Source organism: Poecilia latipinna, unplaced genomic scaffold (genome assembly GCF_001443285.1).
Source record: "Poecilia latipinna isolate Pla-1442-1.1 unplaced genomic scaffold, P_latipinna-1.0 Scaffold586, whole genome shotgun sequence".
NCBI classification, from domain to species: domain Eukaryota; kingdom Metazoa; phylum Chordata; class Actinopteri; order Cyprinodontiformes; family Poeciliidae; genus Poecilia; species Poecilia latipinna.
This window is the reverse complement of record NW_015113202.1, coordinates 1-19,917: the sequence shown is the minus strand read 5'-3', so window position 1 is coordinate 19,917 and position 19,917 is coordinate 1. Positions and strand designations below refer to the sequence as shown.

Sequence of the window (19,917 nt, the reverse complement as noted above, 5' to 3'; positions counted from 1 at the left end):
TGTTGTCCATCTTTCTCAACAGTAGCCGACCTAACAACCTACCATATCTGGGATGGTCTTGTTCCTCTGCCCATGGCAGGTTCAGTCAATCAGCTGTGGGACATCTGCTGCCTAACGTCAAACCATCATGGGCCTCTTGATTTAGGTCTAAACTTACAAACTCTCTTACACATACTATCAAACTCTCACATTCACAGTCAAACTCTCTCACATTCACTATCAAACTCTCACATTCACAGTCAAACTCTCTCACATTCACTATCAAACTCTCTTACATTCATAGTCATATTCCAATCCCCACCTAATAAAATATGTTTAGTAGAAAATGTTTAAGTTGTTCGATATTCAATAATTGTAAGAAGCTCTTTATTTTTAGAAATGTTACAGTAACTATAAATGCTACCTAGGATTGTGAATGAGTCCTCAATATGTAATACGGAAAAAGACCAGTGGCCATCACTGTCATGTTTTGTATGAATTATTTTCCCTGGAAAGTTATTCAGTAATATAGCCACACCTGCTGATTTTGTTGTACCATATGAATAAGTAATCTGATCTCCCCACTGATTTGACCAAAATTATTTATCAGCCTGAATATCTGAGTCATTAGCTTACACACGTTGATTTATGGTATTTGACTTGGCCCTCCATTCCTTTGCAGCTCTTGCTATTTGGTCTTATTGTCCCGCTGAACAGTCTCAAATCTTTTTGCAGCTTCTCAAGTTTTCTTCCAGGATTGAACAATATTTACCTCCATATATTCTCCCCATCAACTCTGATCAGTTTCTTTCTCTGCTGCAGAAAAGCAGCTCCACTACATGATGCTGCCACCACTGTTTTATACAAAGCATGATGAGCAGTGTTTTTTTTTATTTTTACTTAAAACAGTATTTTGCATTTAAGCCAAAATATTCAGTTTAGCTCCCACTTAAGCAGCATTTATAAAATTAACAGCCCCATATATTAGAAGGAATAATGAATTCCGTCACACCAGACAAATTTATGAAGTTACATTTATTTTTGAAACAATTTATAACCATTACCTGTACACTGTATATGTATACATTTCCACTGATTTAGTAATATTACCATTTCATTACAAGCAGCCCACTAAAGACGATTTAATGGCATTTATCCACTCAGAAGTTGCAGTCCAGGACTGTCCCATCAGATTGGTCTAGAAGACGCCATGGTCCCAGCTATGGCCACAGACAAAGCTGCTGCTCAAAGAAAGTAAACTATCAAAACTAGGCTCTGCAACATTAGTAAACATTTTGGCATATTTCTGTTCACACTGTGTGTATCAGTTCCTATTTAGTCAAAGTACAAGCTTAGACTCAAAATGTAGTACTCACATTCTGTAGCTGTGAAAGCAGTGTAAAAACCGTGGTGGACTACTTCAATTGTGCATTTGAAAGGGGGAAAAAAGGCTAAGACAGAAAGATAAACCTGTTGAGCAAATCCTCAACAGTTGTAATTTACAGGCTTATTATACAAAGGCATTGATTAAAAAAGTACAGTATGCTGATGGTGATCCAAGCAGTTGGCACATCTTCTAACTGATTGATATATTGCACATGCTAATGATTCATCTTCAGCTCAGACCGAGTCAGCAGGCTCTACAGTAAGAAAATTAACCTCTGTAAGACAATTCAGGCTCAGAAAAACTCACTTTCACTTTATCAGCTCAAATAACTATCAGAAAGTTTCAGATGGAAAAGTAACAGACAGTAATCTAACAGTCTGTTTCTGCAGCTGGTTTACTTCAACTTTAAGCTGGTATTTTTTATCTCATCTCATGCTAAATCATTTGATCCACCAATATAGCCTTGATTTAGTTTAGTGTCGTCTCCTCTGGCTCTTATAAAAGGCTTTTTAAACAGTCAGTTGTACCTTTCATTACCTTATGAGTGTTTAAACTCCAACAATTCATTAAAGCAATGCGATTCAGTCCGCAATCTCTGTACTAGGCAGTTAGTATTCATTAAATAGTTACTTTGCGTCCTACTGATCTGTGCTGCTTAAATTCCAGTTTTTGTGCAGCATATCCAAGATAACCGAGGAATCCCATCTAACTACATTTTCAACTATTTCTTCTCAGACTGCTGAGGCCTAAGGCAGTGATTGTTTTTATATCAAAGTGTCTGGAAGCGGTGAGAAATCAGCTAGTTTTATTCAGGCATTGCTATGTTCAACATGTTTCAACAACCAACATCACTGACATCATCAGCAGCGTGCATCCACTGGCTAAAAACAAGCAGGCAGAATGCAAATGTCAGCGACGATTAACATTCAATCCAGAAATTATCAGGGTTTTTTTTGTTGATGTTGCTTTAAACTGATTTACTTGTAGCAAGAGGATTTGATGTACAGTCACGTTACTCTGGAGAATCACAGTAGGCAGCTGGAGCTAAGGAAATGTATAACTAGTGTTAAATTTATGCATCTGATGTAATATTTCAGTTGAACAGAGGTTAAAGGGATTTGAGATGAGGTTATGTAAGCAGTCAATATCTTATCTGCAGTAGGTAACTGGTATCTGCGTTTTGTACAAATCCAGTTTAGTTAGGCCTGGAGGCTGAGACTAACGAGTAGCCTTGTGAACTTCTACTGTCTTAAAATCTCTGATTGCTAAATGCCACAGTGTTGTATGTGCCGTTTCATGAACCTTTAAACTGTTGTCATGCTTGAACTTGTAAATTATTTGCACAAAGAACTAGAATTACAAATATAATTTGAGTCAGGAATAATCTTCAATAATCTTCCTGCATGAAACATGTAGAAGCGTTTCCAGTAAATATAACTGCCTGATAACATTTGAATGGTGTACAAATCCATAAATTGTGTTCAATTAAACCCCTATAATATTTTTTAAACCATTTTCCTTTGATTTCACAAAGTTTCTCTGATCAGAAATGCTGTAAATGTTTGGGGAGTAGGAATAAATTACTAGCGCACCACCTCCAACCTCAATTTCCTGTGTGAATAATTATGAATTTCTGTATATATAACAATCTAAAACAAAGGTGACGACAGTTTAAAGGTAAAAAAACCTTAATTTTCTGATTTGAGCTTTTTGAATTAAATAGAAGAGCATTCTGAAACAGACTCTGATTGGACTAGCTATTAGCTTTAGCCTTATAGACCATCTAAATTTGATGTAAATTAAAAACATTAAGCAAATTGTCTACTGCAGGTAGGAAATTAGCCGTTTATACCGTTTCTAGCAAAACCTCACCTTCAAAAACACCCCAAACTCTCCTTCTAACAAGTTTCAGGCTTAGTACATAACAGAATGAGCAAAAGGTAGATAAGGCATTAATTTAAAGGACACAAGTTTTTGTCCTTTAAAAGTTTAACACTGGTGGAAGAAAGAGTCCAGGTAAGGGATTGTGGATAATTTCCGTGTATTTAAAAAGCCCCAGAATATCTTTGTCTTGGGTATTAATCGTATTTCTCAGACTAAGGCAAAATTCAGTTAGTGCTTCTCTGCATGCATACCAACATGTACATGCACTGTCTGCTCGAAAAAATCCACAAAACATTCAATTGGTATTGGTATTCCCTCTTCTTATCCAAGACTGTGTGGTTCCCCTTCTTACTATACATCATACAACACTTGTGCAACTAAGCGCATTTTTAGAAACAATTCTTGAAATTTAGTATTAATCCCTGCAGTCATTCTGCAATGACGCTTGGCTCGGTGTGTTATCCCTTTAAATCCCTACGAAAGTGTTTCCTGCAAACAAAGCTAGTGTCTCAAACACTCCACTTTATCTTTCTCCCTCTGAGAGCTTAAGGGCGACAGAGATAATTCATTAGAGTATTGATATGTCAATATATGTACGTATGTATGTATATATGAATATAAGATCCATAATCCCTTATTAAAGTCTGGTAATCTTTACTCCAGTGTCTCCAACAATGAGGCGGGCCATGGAAGGATGAACCTGTGAAAGACCAGAAAAAATTGATGAGTAACTTATTGACACAAAGATATAATACAAATTACACAGCATAAACTAATCAGAACCTGAACCAGAATGATAAGTTATTTCCATTAATCTTTTCTAAATTCCTCCCACTTTGCCATTATTCACCATGTTGGTGATCATTTATATAAAAGCCCATGTCCATCTTCAACTCTTTGGCTTCACAAGACAAAATGTGGAAAATTTCAAAGCTTATCACAGATACTGTACGGTTACGTTCAGGTGCTGTTACTGATCTTTCTAACCTGCGCTTGTAGTGGCCCGTAGGGCACAAGTTCACCATCCACAGTGAGGGTTCCCCGCGGAGACAGCGGCTGCAGCCTGAAGGCCTTGCAGGAAACATGGCTCACGTACGGCGAGTTGACTGAGTGGTGGTTTCCTTTTTCCATGGCAAAGAACAGTCTGAGTAGCGTGGCTCTGGAGATGCCGGCACGGACAAAGGTCAGGTGGATCAGGCCGTCGTCAAACCTGGCCTGAGGTGCAGCATGGAGGTCAGCCCCAAGGTGGCTCTGGTAAAGGGCCAAGACCAAGACAAAGTCCCCTTCAATGGTGACCCAATCTCTGGTGGGGAGCGGCTGATCGAGTGGCGGTAACAAGTCGTCCCTTGGCACATCGAAAGGCAGCGAGACAAACGGACGGTTCCTTAGGAGTCCTGCTGGTTCGTTAAGGTCAAAGTTAAAAGACGAGGACGGCATTTGGAACGAGGGAGAGTTCAAGGTGGAGTTAGGGGTGTTAGGACGGGGGGCGAGGTAGGATGATGAGTGTGGGGAGGAAGTGGAAGGGGAAGACGGCGGTGTGGGAGAAAAGGAGGGGGGAGTCATTTTAGGAGGGAGGGAGTTGGAGCTAGAGTGCTGGAGGAGTGAGTGGGGCCTTGGACGGGACGTGTTTTGGTTTTGGTCCAGAACTTTCTGCTTGTAGGAGAAGGGATTGTGACGGAAAGGGGAAGAGATGGTGAGAGATCGCTCCCGAGCCACATCCAGAGAGTAAGACTGTTTTTGGAATAATGTGTCGTTCAGATCCATGTCCTCCATGCCATAAGAAATCCCAGAATCTGTGCTGGATTCTTGACTGAGAGGCTGGCTCAGCAGAGAGTCGGCTATCTGGCTCGAAGGAGCCGAGTTCTTCCTCACCAACTCTCTGGTGCTCTGAAGACTGTCCTGGCTAGAGAGGTCATCTCCAGGCTCTTCCTGTGCCTCTCTTCCCATGTCCACCCCGTAGCTCTCTCCCAACTCCCTGGCTCGCAACAGTCCGTCCGCCTCCAGGGAACCGCCACTGCCTTCCTCGTCCCTGTCATCGTCATCCTCCAACATTTCACAGGAGTCTGGCTCTGATGTTTCCTCGTCTTCCCTTTCGTCCCTTATCCCTGCCAGCCTTTCATCTCTTCCCATATTGGATTCATCTCGTTCATTTGACGCAGAACTCGCTCCGGACTTCTCCGAACAGTTTCCGGACTTCTCTTCAGCTTCCATCTCCATCTGCCCCTCCTTCTCTCTGTCTTCTGCCAGACTGCTCGCTCTCACCACACCAGTTCCTTTACCTCTACCCCTCTGTCGTCTCCTTGTCCTCTCTCTCTGCCTCTCCTCTCTTTCCATCTCACCTCTGCGCAGGAGGCTCCTCTGCTCACTGATGCCCATGTCGGAGCAAGTGCGATGGATGGGTGTTTTGGAGAATCCATCCAGGCCTTCAGTAATGCTGCGGGAGAGGGGTCTCCTGGGTGGAGGTGTCCCATTTGAAGTCGTGGCAACTACAGAGGGAGGCATGTAGGACAGACGGCCCTTGTACGATCGAAGAGAAGCTATGCGCACCAAAGTGCCCAAAGTGAAGCGAGCTGAGCCCAAACCACGATACCTGGAACAAAGAAAATGTTTAAAATGAAACTTTGTCTTGTGATGTTTGATTGTCCTAGAACTTCCCACACTTGGTCATGCTTTCAACCACACATTTAATGCATCTAATCGGGATTTTATATATCAGACAAACACAAAAATACTTTCTTTTCAACTAAAAATCTGAACTCATGGCCTACACATTGGCCCCCTTTCAGCGCTTTTTACTCTGGTGCCCATAAATAAAATCCAGACAGGTGACAGATAAGGTTTTGGGGAAGCTTGAGGTAGAGTCTGAGGAAGTACACATCATCCTGAAACTCCTGATGGCGGTGGAAGAGAAACAGGAAGTGTCTCAGATTGGTGGAGTTAAATACAGGACAATCCAGGAAGAGAGACTGTTGGGGGCTACAAGGTTGAGGCTGGGACGGCGGTTTCCTTTCCACCAGGAGGGCGGCCCTAATCGTAGTCTGACCTACAATTTAACAGTTTAGATCAAAGAATATTCATGTGTTGGAATGACCCAGTCAAAGTCCAGAGCTGAACCAGGAATCTGTTGTAAGAACTGAAAATTGATGCTGAGATAACCTATCCCTCCAGTCTGACTGAGTCTGAACTGTTGTGCAAATAAAAATGAGTGAAAGCATCTAGATGAGCAAAAATGGTTGAGAAAGGTGCTTCTACAAAATATTAACTCTGAGGGTGAATAAAAGTGCCCTTTACCATTTTTTATTTATTTTTTAAGATTTTTATGTGTAAAAAGGATTTTATAAAGATATAACTACTTTTGCTAGCCTATCACATAAAGTCCCCGAAAATACAAAGAAGTTTGTGGTTTTAAAATGTCAAAAGAATTCAACAGCACGGATACTTTTGCAAAAAACAGCACCAACCAAATAACTTGAGTTTTGACATAAAACGCACACCTTTCGCTTTCGATGTCGACATCAGACACAAAGCCCCAGGCGACAGAAAGGAAGGAAAACAGTCTCCTGGGTGCTGCAGTACGGCTGTTTTTGGAGGGCGAAGGGCTTGTTGTTATAGAGACCAGGTCCAGGGGTCGGATGCCGCCTCGACAGAGCAAGAAGCAGCAGTTTAAAAGGAGCGGCTCTCGAAGGCACATGTCATACCTGAGGAAGGGAAGTAAAAAAAACAAAAAAAAAACTCATCTCTGATAGAAATAGTCTCCATTTACAAAGGACATACTGGGAAACCCAAATGGTGATTTTAAAATATTTGTTTCAGATTTGCAGGGAGAAAGTACAAATTTGACTTTAAATAATGTTGCATCTGAAAAATATAAAAAAAATCACAGTTGCTCCATCTCTTTTTTTAACTGCTAATAGCAAGTTGACCTGGGGCAGATTTCACAGTTTCAGTGTTTCATTTCAGTCGATATCAATAATTATTAGTTTTTTGTTTTAAATATCTGAAATACTCCCAAACCAGCGACGTGATTTTTCCTTTTTCAGTCCAGTTTTCACCTTGCGCCGTTGTCATTTATTTCTAAGTAGGTATGAGCGATGAAACCTGAAACTGCTGCTAAGCAAGGTACTCAACAGGTTGTTGCTAGGTAACCACTAGCTACTCAACAAATTGTTGCTAGGTAACCAAAGAGTGACCTTGCTCAGCTAATTGTGAGCGGCTGAAGCTTTGCCCTCTGCCTACATCTCCCAGAATGCAGTGCGGTTCTCAATCGAAGTTCAGTGAAATTATTGGGTACTCTCTCTCTTTGTATTGATCAGATATTGTCTATCTTGATGCATGTTGTTATTGACTTGTCCAGCTTTACGTTGATGACAGATAGAAATGGGTTGATGACGCCTGACCAGTCACTGCTCCCCTCACCCTGCGTAGTGGTTGATGGAGCCAGCCAGTGCATTCCCAGAGCCGCAGGGCAGAATGCCAAGAGGTGTCTTTATTGCTTGTTCCCAGTCTGGACGCTCCATCAGTCCATTGATCACCTACAGATCCACAGGATATATATATATATAAAAAACTTCAGGAGACATAAAACTTTACCTGCACATCAATGTTTTCATCAGAACCTCACCTCATGCATCAGGCCGTCTCCAGAAACAATGATGATGCCGTCCCACTCTGGCAGCGATATCTCTCTGATGAGCTCTCTCGCGTGGTTCCTTCGCTCTAGGACAGATTAATGAAGATAAATTAACATTCATGCATTATCCTTACTCACAGCTACGGTTTTCAGCTTCTTGTGTTACCCGTCTGTATGAGGTTGTAGCTGATGTTGGCCTCCCTAATCATTGGCAGGATGTGGGCCTGACACCACTGCATCGCCTGGCCTCTTCCGCTGAACGGATTGACCAATAACAGTAGTCGCCTGGGACGAGGTAGCAGACTTCTGGAAAACTCTGATGATGAGAGGAAGAAATGCCAAGTTAAATTTTCAAATAGTAATTATTCAGGACATCTAGAAATCCTCAACATTTGTAGCATGACCTAACTCCTACCGCTGGCTTTTATCGGATTGTTTATCCTTTATTGTGAAATATTTCTAATAATGCAAATTTTCATTTGCTGTCTCAAATTTCAACTGATGTTAAAAGAACTGACTAAAATTGTATTTTCACTGTTTTCTCCACTGTTCAAATTGTCACTTTTGTCATTGTCACAATAGTACAATATCATGATAAAATTTTAAGCCCACATCGTCCAACGCAAGCTGAGCTTTTGTTTCAGAGTTAGTCGACTCTTTTGAGACTGAGCCTCTCTTATTTCACCTGGCAGTGTACTTCACTCCAATCACATGGCCAAAACTCAACGCTCTCCGTTTCTTGAGACACTTTGGCTCCCTTAGCATAACCTGACCATTGTTCAAACAACATGGAGTACCTGAGTGTTGTTTCTTTTCCTCTTTATGACTGCAGTGTACCCATCGTCTGATCGCTGCTTCTAAGGTCAAATCATTCCCAACGGGTTTCTTGAATGCAACAATGAACTCACTGTACTTCAGTCACCAGATCTCAGCGCAACTGAGCGACTTTGGGATGTGGTGGATCATGAATGGGCAGCCGACAAAGTTTCAGCTGTTACATCATGCCATCATGTTAATATGAACCAAACTCCCTGAGAAATGTTTTATAAAACTTTGTTGAACCTAAGCAATGCAGAGTAAGCAAGTGTAGGTGAAGATAATCATTTGCCACCCAACACCATGAACTGATTTTCAGATATTTTAAACTGTACGACTTAGAAATGAAACACTTGCTCTGTTCACAATATAATTCCAATAATATTTTCCAGCAATTTACAAAAGTCATAATTTTAAAGAAACTATATTTCTCTCCTAGAAATAGTTAACTGTGAACAACTAAAGGGCAGCTCAGTGATCACTAAAGCCCAACAATACTACCATTCAGAGTGCGAAAAAGCTGATTCCTAAATTAATACCAAAGCAAGAACAAAGATGGAATGTAGCAGAATAATTCAATTGCATGTTATGTAACGAGATAAGCAACAGAAAACATCTAGATAAGGAACGTTAACAGAGGCTACAGTGACAAAAAGGAGACTGAACATTGAACACTTATCTTCTGATAACCAAGTCTTATTAGTTGAAGGGAAGGAGTGGCATGATGCAGCACCTTTACCTTCTCTGTCTATATATTTCAGGGCTTCCTCCACTGTTTTGTAAGCCTGGCTGGCCACCAGGCTTTACTTGTGCCCCCACCAGGCTTAGCATTGCTTATTTAAGTTTTTTTTTTTAAATGTTTGCATTTTTTAAAAGACTTTATAGTTGGTGTTCAGATATTAATTTTTCAGTCTTTCAATAACACATAATCATCAAGTGATATTTTCCAATTTCCTGACAACTTTAATCATTTTTTAACTCAAAAACACGGCAGGCGGCTGGACGAATGGACTGCAGAGCAGCCCGACTACCAGGCTTAGCAAGTTTTCTGGGTGAAACTTTGTATTTATTATGAATATGTAGACTCATGTGAGTGCAGAACAGACAAAAGAGAGGGTGAACAGTTTGATAAACGTCAAAGTTTACTTATTGAAGTGTTTAGGTATTGTGCAGCCTTTGAAAGCTGTGAAGAATAAAAACTTTCCAGACAGAATGAGTTGGCTGCACATGCAGGAAGACCCAGGGCCACCGTGACATTCAGCTATAATTAGCAAGAGTCTACAAAGGGAGGCATAAATGAAAGCAAACAAAACAACAAAATGTGGAGTTTCAGACCAATTCCTGGAGCCAAACATAAAGGTCACAACAAGCAAAGGCGCAGAACAAGCATTCTTTAAATGCCCTTCAACGCAATCGGTTAAAAACAATCAAAGTCTCTAAATGGACACTGTTGTCAAGCTTAAAGACCCAGTGAGCCGAAACATCTAACAGTGAATACTTTACAAAGAAATAACATTTTTATAGGGTCGCTCAAAGCTATAAAACAGAACATGTTTTTTCACCAGATTTGTATTAAAATCATTGGGAAAAACCAGCAGCTGAATTGCATCTTTCTGCAGATGATGATGTTCTTTACTGAGACGCTCCAGTCGACCTAAAACTGTCTTCCACCTGCTATAACCATCACTGTTCTTACTGTGACGGATACTAAATTAATGTCATCTTCCAGTAGAGCAACACAATATAACAAATTAGCATCACACTCGCAAAAAACTGTTCATTTACTATTTAGTAAAGTAATAAATTTCAAGTCTGCATTTCATCTATTTGGCCGCTGGGATCAATGTGATGTCGACACTAAAACTCATTAAGTGGATTGAGAGAAGATGTTATACAACAGCATAAAGACGAACGAATTCAGGAAAACGTGGATTGTAATCTGTAATATCATCGCAATTTCTACCAGCAGCTTTGCTACTGAACACTTTTTCATTTTTCATTAATTCTTCTTCTGTCACAAATGCAGATAGAAAATGTCAAATACATAGTTACTTATTTTACAGAACCACTTCAATACTATCTAAATATATCTTTGTATGCATTTTTTTTTTCATTTTTATTTGACTTTTATTTATGTAGACCTGTTCTGATAAAAAAAATACAAACAGCAACAATACAATACATTAATTAAATTTCACTCAATTATATAAGCTGTTAAAATATTGCCTCCTTCCTGAAATAATGTCCTAAGTCATTGTTTTCCCAAAAGTATTTTTGTTTGTTGAAACATCTTTTAGAAGGAAACAGTTTGACTTAGGCCATTAAGGTGACATATGAGCTAAAACCAAGACCAAGCTTCATAAATTCTCTCTTTTTAAAAATAATAATAATAATTTGAATCGTCCCAAAGGATAATTTTGCAGAAATCTCATAGAAAATGATAAAACTTGAAGTGATGTAGTGTTAATCTATCAATCTACCAGGTAGGTTTGTGAAAACCAGCATTGTACAGCCAGACTGATTATAAATATTGTTTTCAGATCTGAAAATCTAATTTTTAACATGAGTGAATATTAATGACTGCTTTGATACAGATGATCTGTGATTCTGTCTGGACAAAAAGGCTTTTCAGGTGAAAGAGATGCTCACCTGTGTTAGCTGTAACGGGCACTTCTCTGAGCAAACACTGAATAGCGGCCGACCACCTCTCAGCTTCAGGCCGGCTTTCTGCCAGGTACGCCTTCACCTGCCTGCGCCTGGACACCCCCTTCCTCCGCTTCCCTGGCGGATACCAGTACAGCACGAGCAGCGGCGGCGCAGGAGAGCGAGGACAGCTGCACCCCACCAGCTCAGACAGAGGCAGCAGGAGACGGGCTTCCTTCCCAGGCCGCGATGAGAGACGCTGGATGTGAATGTGGGTGTGGGTGAGGGTCAAGGCATAGTTGGACGTCGGACTCAGAGGTGGTGAGGTGGTGGGGGAAAGCCCTCCTGAGCTTCCAGGGCTCTCCGGGCAGCTGCAGCTGCTGCTGCAGCTACTGTCAGATTCCCAGCTGGCAAACTGTCCGTGAAGGAGGGCTTCTTCTGGAGAAGGCGAGGAGGAATCTGGGGAGCGCATCCTCACTTTTGGATCGGACGACGTCTGCCAGTCTGACGAAGCAAACAGTACGAGCTTCTGGATCCAGAAGCTCAAAGAGCTGTCAGTTCTTCAAGATGTGCAAGAAAAATTAAAATGTGTCGGAAAAGAACTTCATCCCTGAAATCACTTCAAAATTATTCTTCATGCAGGCAACAACAAAAAACAACAAAATCTTCTGACTGGGTCTTCATTTAAAAAGCAAACTTCTTCCAGTATAAAGAGTAATTTTTCAAAAGAAATAATCCAGTGAAGATGAGGGGGAAAAAGCAATGAAATCTAATCAAAGATGTCAGCTTCAACAGTTTCCTGCCAATTAAAAACTGGACAAGCAAAACTTCAACACGTGAACGGGAAACTCAGTCAGAAATTGCATAAGTACAAAAAAGTTTACATTTCAGTTTGAAGCTGCCTTTGGTCTTAGCAAAACAAGGCAGCAGAGCAGCTAATTAATCAGTAATCTTTAAATAATCACACCAAGGTACAAAACTGAACCTCTAAAAAGAAGAAACTCATACATCAATAAAGTATCAATAAGACAAGAAGCAAAACACACCTTTTCTGTGAAAGGAGGTCATTAAACTAATGTGCAGCGATTCCTTAAAGTATGTTGCATGTCGAGTGCAGCCTGCAGCGTGACGAATGCCCCGTAGATATGATGAGTGCAGCTTTTCTGATTAGTGCAGCTTTTCTGAGACCTTTGAAACTTCTATTGCTATCTGAAATCTCAGAGATTATATACGACACAAGCAGGAGGAGTGACAAAAATCACGCTTTCAGGACGGTAGTGTGATAAATTAAAGAGTCGTCGTAGAAAACACTCCTCCGAATGACATCTGACAAAAAACAAACACAGGGAATAAGCAAAAAAAAAAAAAAAAAAAAAGAGGAACAAAGCAAATGCACAAAGGAATCAGTTCCAGGTAAGTCCTTAGTTCATGCCATCTTAATGTCCTTAAGTAAAGCCCCTGGAGTCACGTTCCCTCCCAAACATCTCTGCTCCTGTAGGAAAAGAAAAGCAACGTTAAGTGTTGATGTCAATATCGGAAAGTCAGACATCTACAATGTGACCCTGTAAGGAGTTGAGTAAAAAAAATATTGCTCATTACTATAGAAAAATGTATTTTTAGATCTCAGTTTTAGCAACAATCACTGCAATAAGCAGGAGAGATTATTTTCACAGTGAAGCAATATAGATCTGCCACGCTTCTTGAACTTAGGTGCGTCTGGGCTGCTACTGACTCACAGTCACACATCCTTAAACCGCCTTGCTGAGACGCCACATTACTGTGCATGAAATAGTTGCATGCCAATGACCGCAGCTTGCAAGCATTTACATAATCAGGAGTTTCAATCCTCAGGACTGTGGGACAAAAGTGCCCTCTGTCACAATGTGGATCTTGAACTGCTGAGCTGTCTTGCTTTTACGTGATCACAATGTCCCCAACATGTTCCCTCAATTCAGTTCCCACGACAACCGTGACTTTATCACGGCCAGTTCAAATGCATGACGCAAAACATTATCGGCCAACAAATACAATTTTATGATGATGCACACACTGACTTGATTCAGAACTACCAATTTAGACGCACAATTAGAATTGAGGCATTTTTTTTTACCTTGTTTATCATAATAAACCACTTAAAAGAACAACTTCAACACAGGTTTCATTCCTCCTGGTATCAAATCTTTCACAGATTAGGAGGTTTGCTTCATGCCCAACATGTTCAGTTTTGGACTTAGCTGACCACTTCCCTTCACATCAAACACATTCACAGAACAGCTGAACTTAAATAAAGAAGATTAAATTTAATGCACTGCAAAAATATTACCTAGTATTTTTTGATCTAGTTTCTAAAGCAAATATCTTAGTATACTTGAAAAAAGACAAAAAATAACTTACAAGTAATTGTTCAGCAAGATATAGGAGCTTGTTTTGAGTAAATAATTAACATTGATGAAAAAAATAGCTACATTGGCAGACTATTTCACTTACAACGAGGGAAAAATGTATTTTTACAAGTGAAATAATCTACTTTTTCCATCAACATTTTGCTGAAGATTTACTTGCAAATTAGTTTTGTATTAGTTTATATATTAGCACTAGAAACTAGACTAAAAATATTTTGGTAAGATTTTGTGTTTTTGTTGTTTAAAGATATAATCTATTTACTTCTGAAGGGAATTATTTAGAACCGAAAAAATATTTTCACAATTATGCATTTCTCTGATAGTCCACCACATAAACTAGATTAAACACCTTTTAAGTTCCAGTCAGAGTTTTGAAGATGTATTAAAACTTTTTCAAAGCCATGTATTCTAGGTAAAATGTCATATTTAGTATGCAATGCAACAGAACAACTGGCTTAGTAAATGTTCAATCTCAGACAGATATTAACCTGGTCGCAGCTCTTTCCAAATGCAAGAACAGTGTGGAAACATTGTTCGAGCTGTAATGCAGACAAACCAACAGTTGGCCAGTGTCCTGCTCTGATTAAACACGCAGAAATGCACCTCACTGATGCCCATTGTTGCATCTTACGTCCTTGAAGTGCAGGGCGGGGACACAGAAATAATAACAAGGAGGCTAAATTTGTCCCCCCCCCCCCCACCCACACACACAAAGAGGTTGTAGAAATAACGGTAAAGAAAAAAACAGTTTGGTTCATTTCCTGAATACACGGAGGTATTCATCAATTTAGGGTGTAATTACGCAGTTTAAAGACACATTTTAAAGCCCTGGCCGGCAGTCTGGTTATCGTTGGCTTTACATGGAAACTTTGATCGATGCTGACCACCTAACCAAGCTAGCAACAATCCGTCAGTTAGCCAGCTAACTTAATCAGAATTTCTTCAACTGCGGCACGAAAACAGTTATTAAAATACTATTCAAAAACAAACCCAAAACTGTGTTTGAAGAGAGTTTTAAACTACAAGAGAGTCAATTAACCCAGAGGCCAATGAAAGTTGCGCCCCTCAGTTTAATGTTAGCTAGTTCGAACTGTTGTCAGTTAGCTGAAGCTAACAGTTTTCTACTTCATATCCAGCTTAAGTTTAACTTACACTTGCCTTTTGTTCCCTTTAAAAAATTTATCGATATATATTATTGCTAGCTTTAGAGTCCTACTTAATCGTTCAAGTCAAATTGTTAGATAAGATGTACACAAACTAGCGTGTTAGCTACAGACCGCTGTGATTTACTATGCAAAGTAGCGGTAAAGAAATACAAGTTAAGATTCAAATTTGGACCTTATAAATGGTAATTCAAGCCCAGCAGAACACAAAGCAGCGCTGAAACAAAGTACAAATTACCTCATCCTGTCCCCCTCTCCAGGACTGCGAAAACTGAGTCGGAGCAGGAAGTGTCTGGAGCCGAGGCAGCAGCAGGTCTGAGCGGCGGAGAGGAAACCCAATGACGGCAAGGAAAACACTGAAACACCCACCGACATTCTCCAATCATCAGCAGACCACCACTTCCGGTTCCAGTCATTTGTTATCAGGCAACTGATGAATGCTCATCAATAGACAGTCCCGGTGCAATTAAAAGCCCGCAGCGCGGTGCATTATGGGAGGTTTATTCATCTGCTTTCATCAACCCATTCTTGAGCTGTTCAATAAAACGCAGACATGGAGTTTTTGGACAGCCAATCATCTTTTTATTTGTCAGACTGCATGAAAAACAAAAACGAGACTAGTTCTTGTAAGCACGGCTGGATCTGCGACCGCGGGCTCTCTCGAACTTCCTGCCCTTGGAGCGGACGTAGGGCCTGGAGAGGAGAAGAGAATAGAAATTAGGACAAATCAAAATCTCAATCTTTGTTCCTGTAAACCAGTACAGTGAAACCATCTATTCATGTATTTTTCTCTGGAATTAGTCTGAAATATCAGTCCATTTGTGGAACTTGGAAAGGTGAAATACCAATAATTTTCCTAGGAGACTGGCTGTAACTTGCAACTAGCTTCTGCTATAGTACAAATACAGTTTGCATTAATAAATAAAGATATATTTGGGATATGAAGTATTAAAATAGACTGTTAAAATCACTTTTAGAGGGGGTAGTTTCAAGTATTCATGGATTTCAGTTATTGGTTGTGGTCCCCTTCCCTCTAAAACACTGTATCTCAGTGTGGTGATGTGGATTAGATTCTCTTCACATCCACCTGTTATCATGACATCCCTTCCACTTTATACCAGTAAAGAAAACATTTCAAATCATTACACTTTAGAAAATATCTCATTTAATTTGATTTCTACTTTCTATTATTCCCATTCCTGTTTTGTGTTGGTCAGCTGACTAAAAATATGACAAATTAGGATCCTCTGTAAACCAAAATAACTACCCTATTACTGTACTTCACTTTATTTCTTCTTGGTAATTAATTATTCTTGATAAATTTTGTATTACACCCCATTTCTAGCATTTCAACATTCTTAGGAAACATAGATTATAACCTGTGATCAATTTGAAATGCATATAATCGACTTCCTGCTGGGTAATATGAATTAGATACAGAACCACATTCACCAGCAATCTAAGAATGAATTACTAAAATGTAGAAAATTATTATAAGTTTTCAAAGCGGGAGAAAATTTAATAAGTCGCAGCTAGGACCGTCACAATAGACAATAAATCAACTCATCACATGATAAATGAAAAGAAATTCAATAATTTTCATTTGCTTGATTTAGCGTTTCTCTTTTTTCTCTCCGTTTACCAAAATCTGGATGATTAGTCAGCAGTCTGGTGTTTTGGTCTCAACTATCCCCCCCTCCTTTTTTTTTTGGAAAGATAAGTTTGTTTACAGAAACTTCATCATTTATTTTGTTGTATCTGTTGCTTTCTTTATTTTGGATATTCCAAATATCTTACAGTTCCAGTGGTTAAAAGTTCATGAGAATTTAAAGTTTATTGAGCTTTCAGAAAGTGTTCTTGCATTTGTATGCTGTTATTACTGATATATTACTTGAAAATGTTCTCAAAACAATGTTATCGTTTGTCGCAATAAGTTTTGGGACAATTTATTGTCCAGCAAAAATTTTTTTGTGACAGGCCTAGAGGCAGCTTCATTTTACACCTGAAACGTTTGTGGTACAAAACGATTAAAACTGGAGAGATTTTAAAAGAGCAAAAATCGTCAGAACTTTTTCTCTGCTTCATAAGTCCAACACAATTTCATGTTAATCAAATGTTCAAAATAACTACAATTTTATTGTTAAAATAAGATAAACGTTACACTTTAGAGGCACTTTTGTGAAATAAAGATGTTTGAAAGCAGCAAAAAGACAAACTCCAAAAGTGTCAACATTCGACTGAAGACAATTTAAGTATATTTAGAAAAAATGTCAAAAGGATCAGATTGTAAAAGCCCTCAATTCAAGGTGCATTAGGTTTAGCATTTTTTAGCAAATGCTTCTCTACAATCACAGCACATTAAAAGTATCAAAGTAAACTGTGTGGTTTCCGCTTTTAAGTGGAAACAATGTGGGAAAGTAAGAAACTAAGTACACCATGATGTAATGCATTTACTTTTATCAGATGGAAATAGCTCAAATCTAAGCTGTTTTGATGACCCAGTACGTTTTGAATTTTGTAGTTTTATCAATTTGTAGTCAAAATATTTGACTTTAAAGGAACCAATGTTGGTTAATAAACTAACAGGGCTCCTGTGTTTAACCATGTGATGCTGTGTTGGTTTCATGTTGGGTTCAGACGTACTTGGTGTGGCTGTGAGGGGTTCCAGGAGCTTTTCCAAAGTGCCTGTACACCTCTCTGCCTTTACGGGGCCCTGAAAAGGAAAAGATGTATGTAACATCAGATACAGACAGTAAAATCTCTGACAACATCATCAATTTTAGATCTCTACATTAGTACAGATAATAATCCACATTTATAGCACACATCTGGAAACGCTACAGCAGCAGAGAAGAAATGTCGGGGATAACAAGGAGCTTTGATTCATTTTGACTGGGAAATAAAACTCTTAAAGGCTTGATTAAAAGAACCATTTGCAATCATTCATGTTGTCAGGCTCCTAAAAGTGACTAGAGATTGTTTCAAAATGAAAAGAATAAATAAGATTTCTACACATTTTTCGTTTAAAAAGGCCAAACTTTCCATATTTTTCTGCACTTTTAGATCATTCTGGATATTTAAGTACCAAGTATTAGCACTGAACTTGTAACAGCAGACATGTCTCATCTACAAGTTTCACAAAACAAGTTTAACTACGTTAAACAGTAGATCTAGAGCCTAGATCTACTGTTTATAGATCTATAACTCCTTAAAATATCAGATAAGGAATGGGTTATCTTGAACTAAATGCATTTTTTAAAGACATTTCCTTTTTTGACATTTATTTTGCTAGGAAAATCCCCCAAAATAGATTTATTGCTTTTAATTACAACATTTTGGACTCGGATTGAGAAAAACACACCAGATCAAACTAACTTTGAAGCTGCCTAGAGACAACATGTAAAGGGATAAAATGCTCAAATTAAAATCTGATTCAGCAAAGTTAAGCATATAAGAATAAAAGTAAAAACTATACTTTATTGGGCATTATTAAGGTTTGTCCAAATGAAAATGGAAGACAAGAGAATGACTAGCAAAATCAAAGTTTGTCCATAATCTTTCTTTCAAAATGATGAGCAAATTAAATCCTCAATCAAACAGAAAGTCTGACATAATGAGTAATTTATCAAAAACAATTAAAAATATAATGTGGCTACCTGGTGCCAAGATTTCAAACAAGACCAAAACTATTTTTTATCTATTTTTGCATGGTGTCATTTCGTTATTGCTTGGTGAAGATTATAAATCCAGAGACTTTGTTCTGATTCAGAGTTCTTATATAACAGAGTTTATTAATGATTCTACCTTCTCAGATTAAACTGGCAGACTGTAGGAGGAAACAGGAGAAGTTCAAGTACCTGACAGCAGCACTGTCCCATGTCCTTTGGGAGAACTCAAAGCCAGCTGGTCAAATGTCATCACCTGACCTCCGGCCTTCACGATCCTGCGGCGGGCGCGGTCGGTAACCTTGAGAGCGCAGATCTACAGAATAAAACGCAGAACTTCAGAGGGTCACAATGCTGAAGGAACATTATCTAAATCTTTATAAGATCAAATACTTTGAAGGAAAATGTAGATTTAGTAAGATCACTTACCTTGAGCTTGGGGATATCCTGAATCCTGATGTCATCAGTGACTGTTCCCACGACAACCGCGACTTTGTTATCACGACCGGGCATCTTCATCTTACGGATCTAATTAAAGACAAAACAGGCAGAGCGGAAAACTGATGAGGACATATTTCAAACCGAGGAAGAGACATGTAGAAAATATACCTATAGATATGAATGGGAGAAAAGGATTTCAGCATTATTATGGTAGACCATTTTTCTTCTGTAAATTATAAATTAAGATGTCAACATCTCTTTCAATTTCTTTTTTTAATCTCACTAAATATTAAGCACCAAAACCATAAATTTTATGTTCAAAACCTTTCAAATTTTGGCATGAAAAGCCCCCAAAGCCCCACATAACATTACAGCAAATCAGATTAAATGGTTTTTGACTATTTTACTGTTGCCTTAGTTTTCTATCATAGTTTTTTTTTCTAACCTTCTGACATGCTTCAGTTGTTCAGCTTTGTTTCAGATGAACACCAACATCAGAACAGAAAAGTGTAGGACTTTTAAGCAAGCATTTAATTGATGCAAGTTATTAAAAACTCCTTGCATGAACCACTAAGACATTTTGACAATTGAAGTTGTTTTTCTTTACACAATAAAAAAATCTTTGTTTTTAAACTTGCATCAGCTTGAAAATAATGCTTCATCAAACCAAAACAATGTAACATATCTGTTGCTCCAGGTAAGATATTGACTACTCATAACCACCTGAACCCTACATTAAACATGTTAATGATCCCCTTAATAAAATTAGTTTTTTCTTCTTGTTAAATGATAACCACTTGTTAAAAAAAACCTTTAACAAAAAGAAGGCAACCTGGGACAATCTGGGTGTTCTTTACAACAAACATCACATGCCGAAAGGCCTTTAAAAATGTTAAGTTTGAGTGTA

The 19,917-nt window shown here is 38.8% G+C and overlaps 2 protein-coding genes across 3 annotated transcripts; both read right to left on the bottom strand.

Annotated features, from left to right (window-relative positions):
- Positions 1–999: 999 nt before the first annotated feature.
- sphk2 (sphingosine kinase 2) lies at positions 1,000–15,318 on the bottom strand. Of its 2 annotated transcripts, XM_015042324.1 has the most exons (9): positions 15,143–15,318; positions 12,386–12,831; positions 11,346–11,890; positions 8,047–8,196; positions 7,872–7,966; positions 7,667–7,782; positions 6,745–6,948; positions 4,238–5,840; positions 1,000–3,950 (listed from the first exon to the last, which is right to left on the bottom strand). In XM_015042324.1, exons 3-9 carry the CDS (start codon positions 11,809–11,811, stop codon positions 3,888–3,890), a joined length of 2,697 nt encoding a protein of 898 aa, XP_014897810.1. In that variant the 5' UTR covers positions 11,812–11,890; positions 12,386–12,831; positions 15,143–15,318; the 3' UTR covers positions 1,000–3,887. The 2 variants fall into 2 exon arrangements, with proteins under 2 accessions (XP_014897810.1, XP_014897809.1); XM_015042323.1 differs by having other exon boundaries at positions 11,346–12,831.
- A 144-nt stretch (positions 15,319–15,462) lies between these two features.
- LOC106953503 (60S ribosomal protein L18-like) lies at positions 15,463–19,124 on the bottom strand. Its single transcript, XM_015042322.1, has 4 exons — positions 18,999–19,124; positions 18,762–18,885; positions 17,548–17,617; positions 15,463–15,597 (listed from the first exon to the last, which is right to left on the bottom strand). Exons 1-4 carry the CDS (start codon positions 19,086–19,088, stop codon positions 15,522–15,524), a joined length of 360 nt encoding a protein of 119 aa, XP_014897808.1. The 5' UTR covers positions 19,089–19,124; the 3' UTR covers positions 15,463–15,521.
- Between the last annotated feature and the right edge of the window lie 793 nt (positions 19,125–19,917).

Coding starts and splice junctions, on each gene's coding strand:
- sphk2 (XM_015042323.1), bottom strand. CDS start 11,811: ATGCGCTCCCCAGATTCCTCCTCGCCTTCTCCAGAAGAAGCCCTCCTT. Junction 8,197..11,345: donor GCCCGTTACAGCTAACACAG/GTGAGCATCTCT, acceptor TCTCATCATCAG/AGTTTTCCAGAAGTCTGCTA. Junction 7,783..7,871: donor GAGACGGCCTGATGCATGAG/GTGAGGTTCTGA, acceptor GTGGATCTGTAG/GTGATCAATGGACTGATGGA.
- LOC106953503 (XM_015042322.1), bottom strand. CDS start 19,088: ATGAAGATGCCCGGTCGTGATAACAAAGTCGCGGTTGTCGTGGGAACA. Junction 18,886..18,998: donor AGGATATCCCCAAGCTCAAG/GTAAGTGATCTT, acceptor TTTATTCTGTAG/ATCTGCGCTCTCAAGGTTAC. Junction 17,618..18,761: donor TGGGACAGTGCTGCTGTCAG/GTACTTGAACTT, acceptor TTTCCTTTTCAG/GGCCCCGTAAAGGCAGAGAG.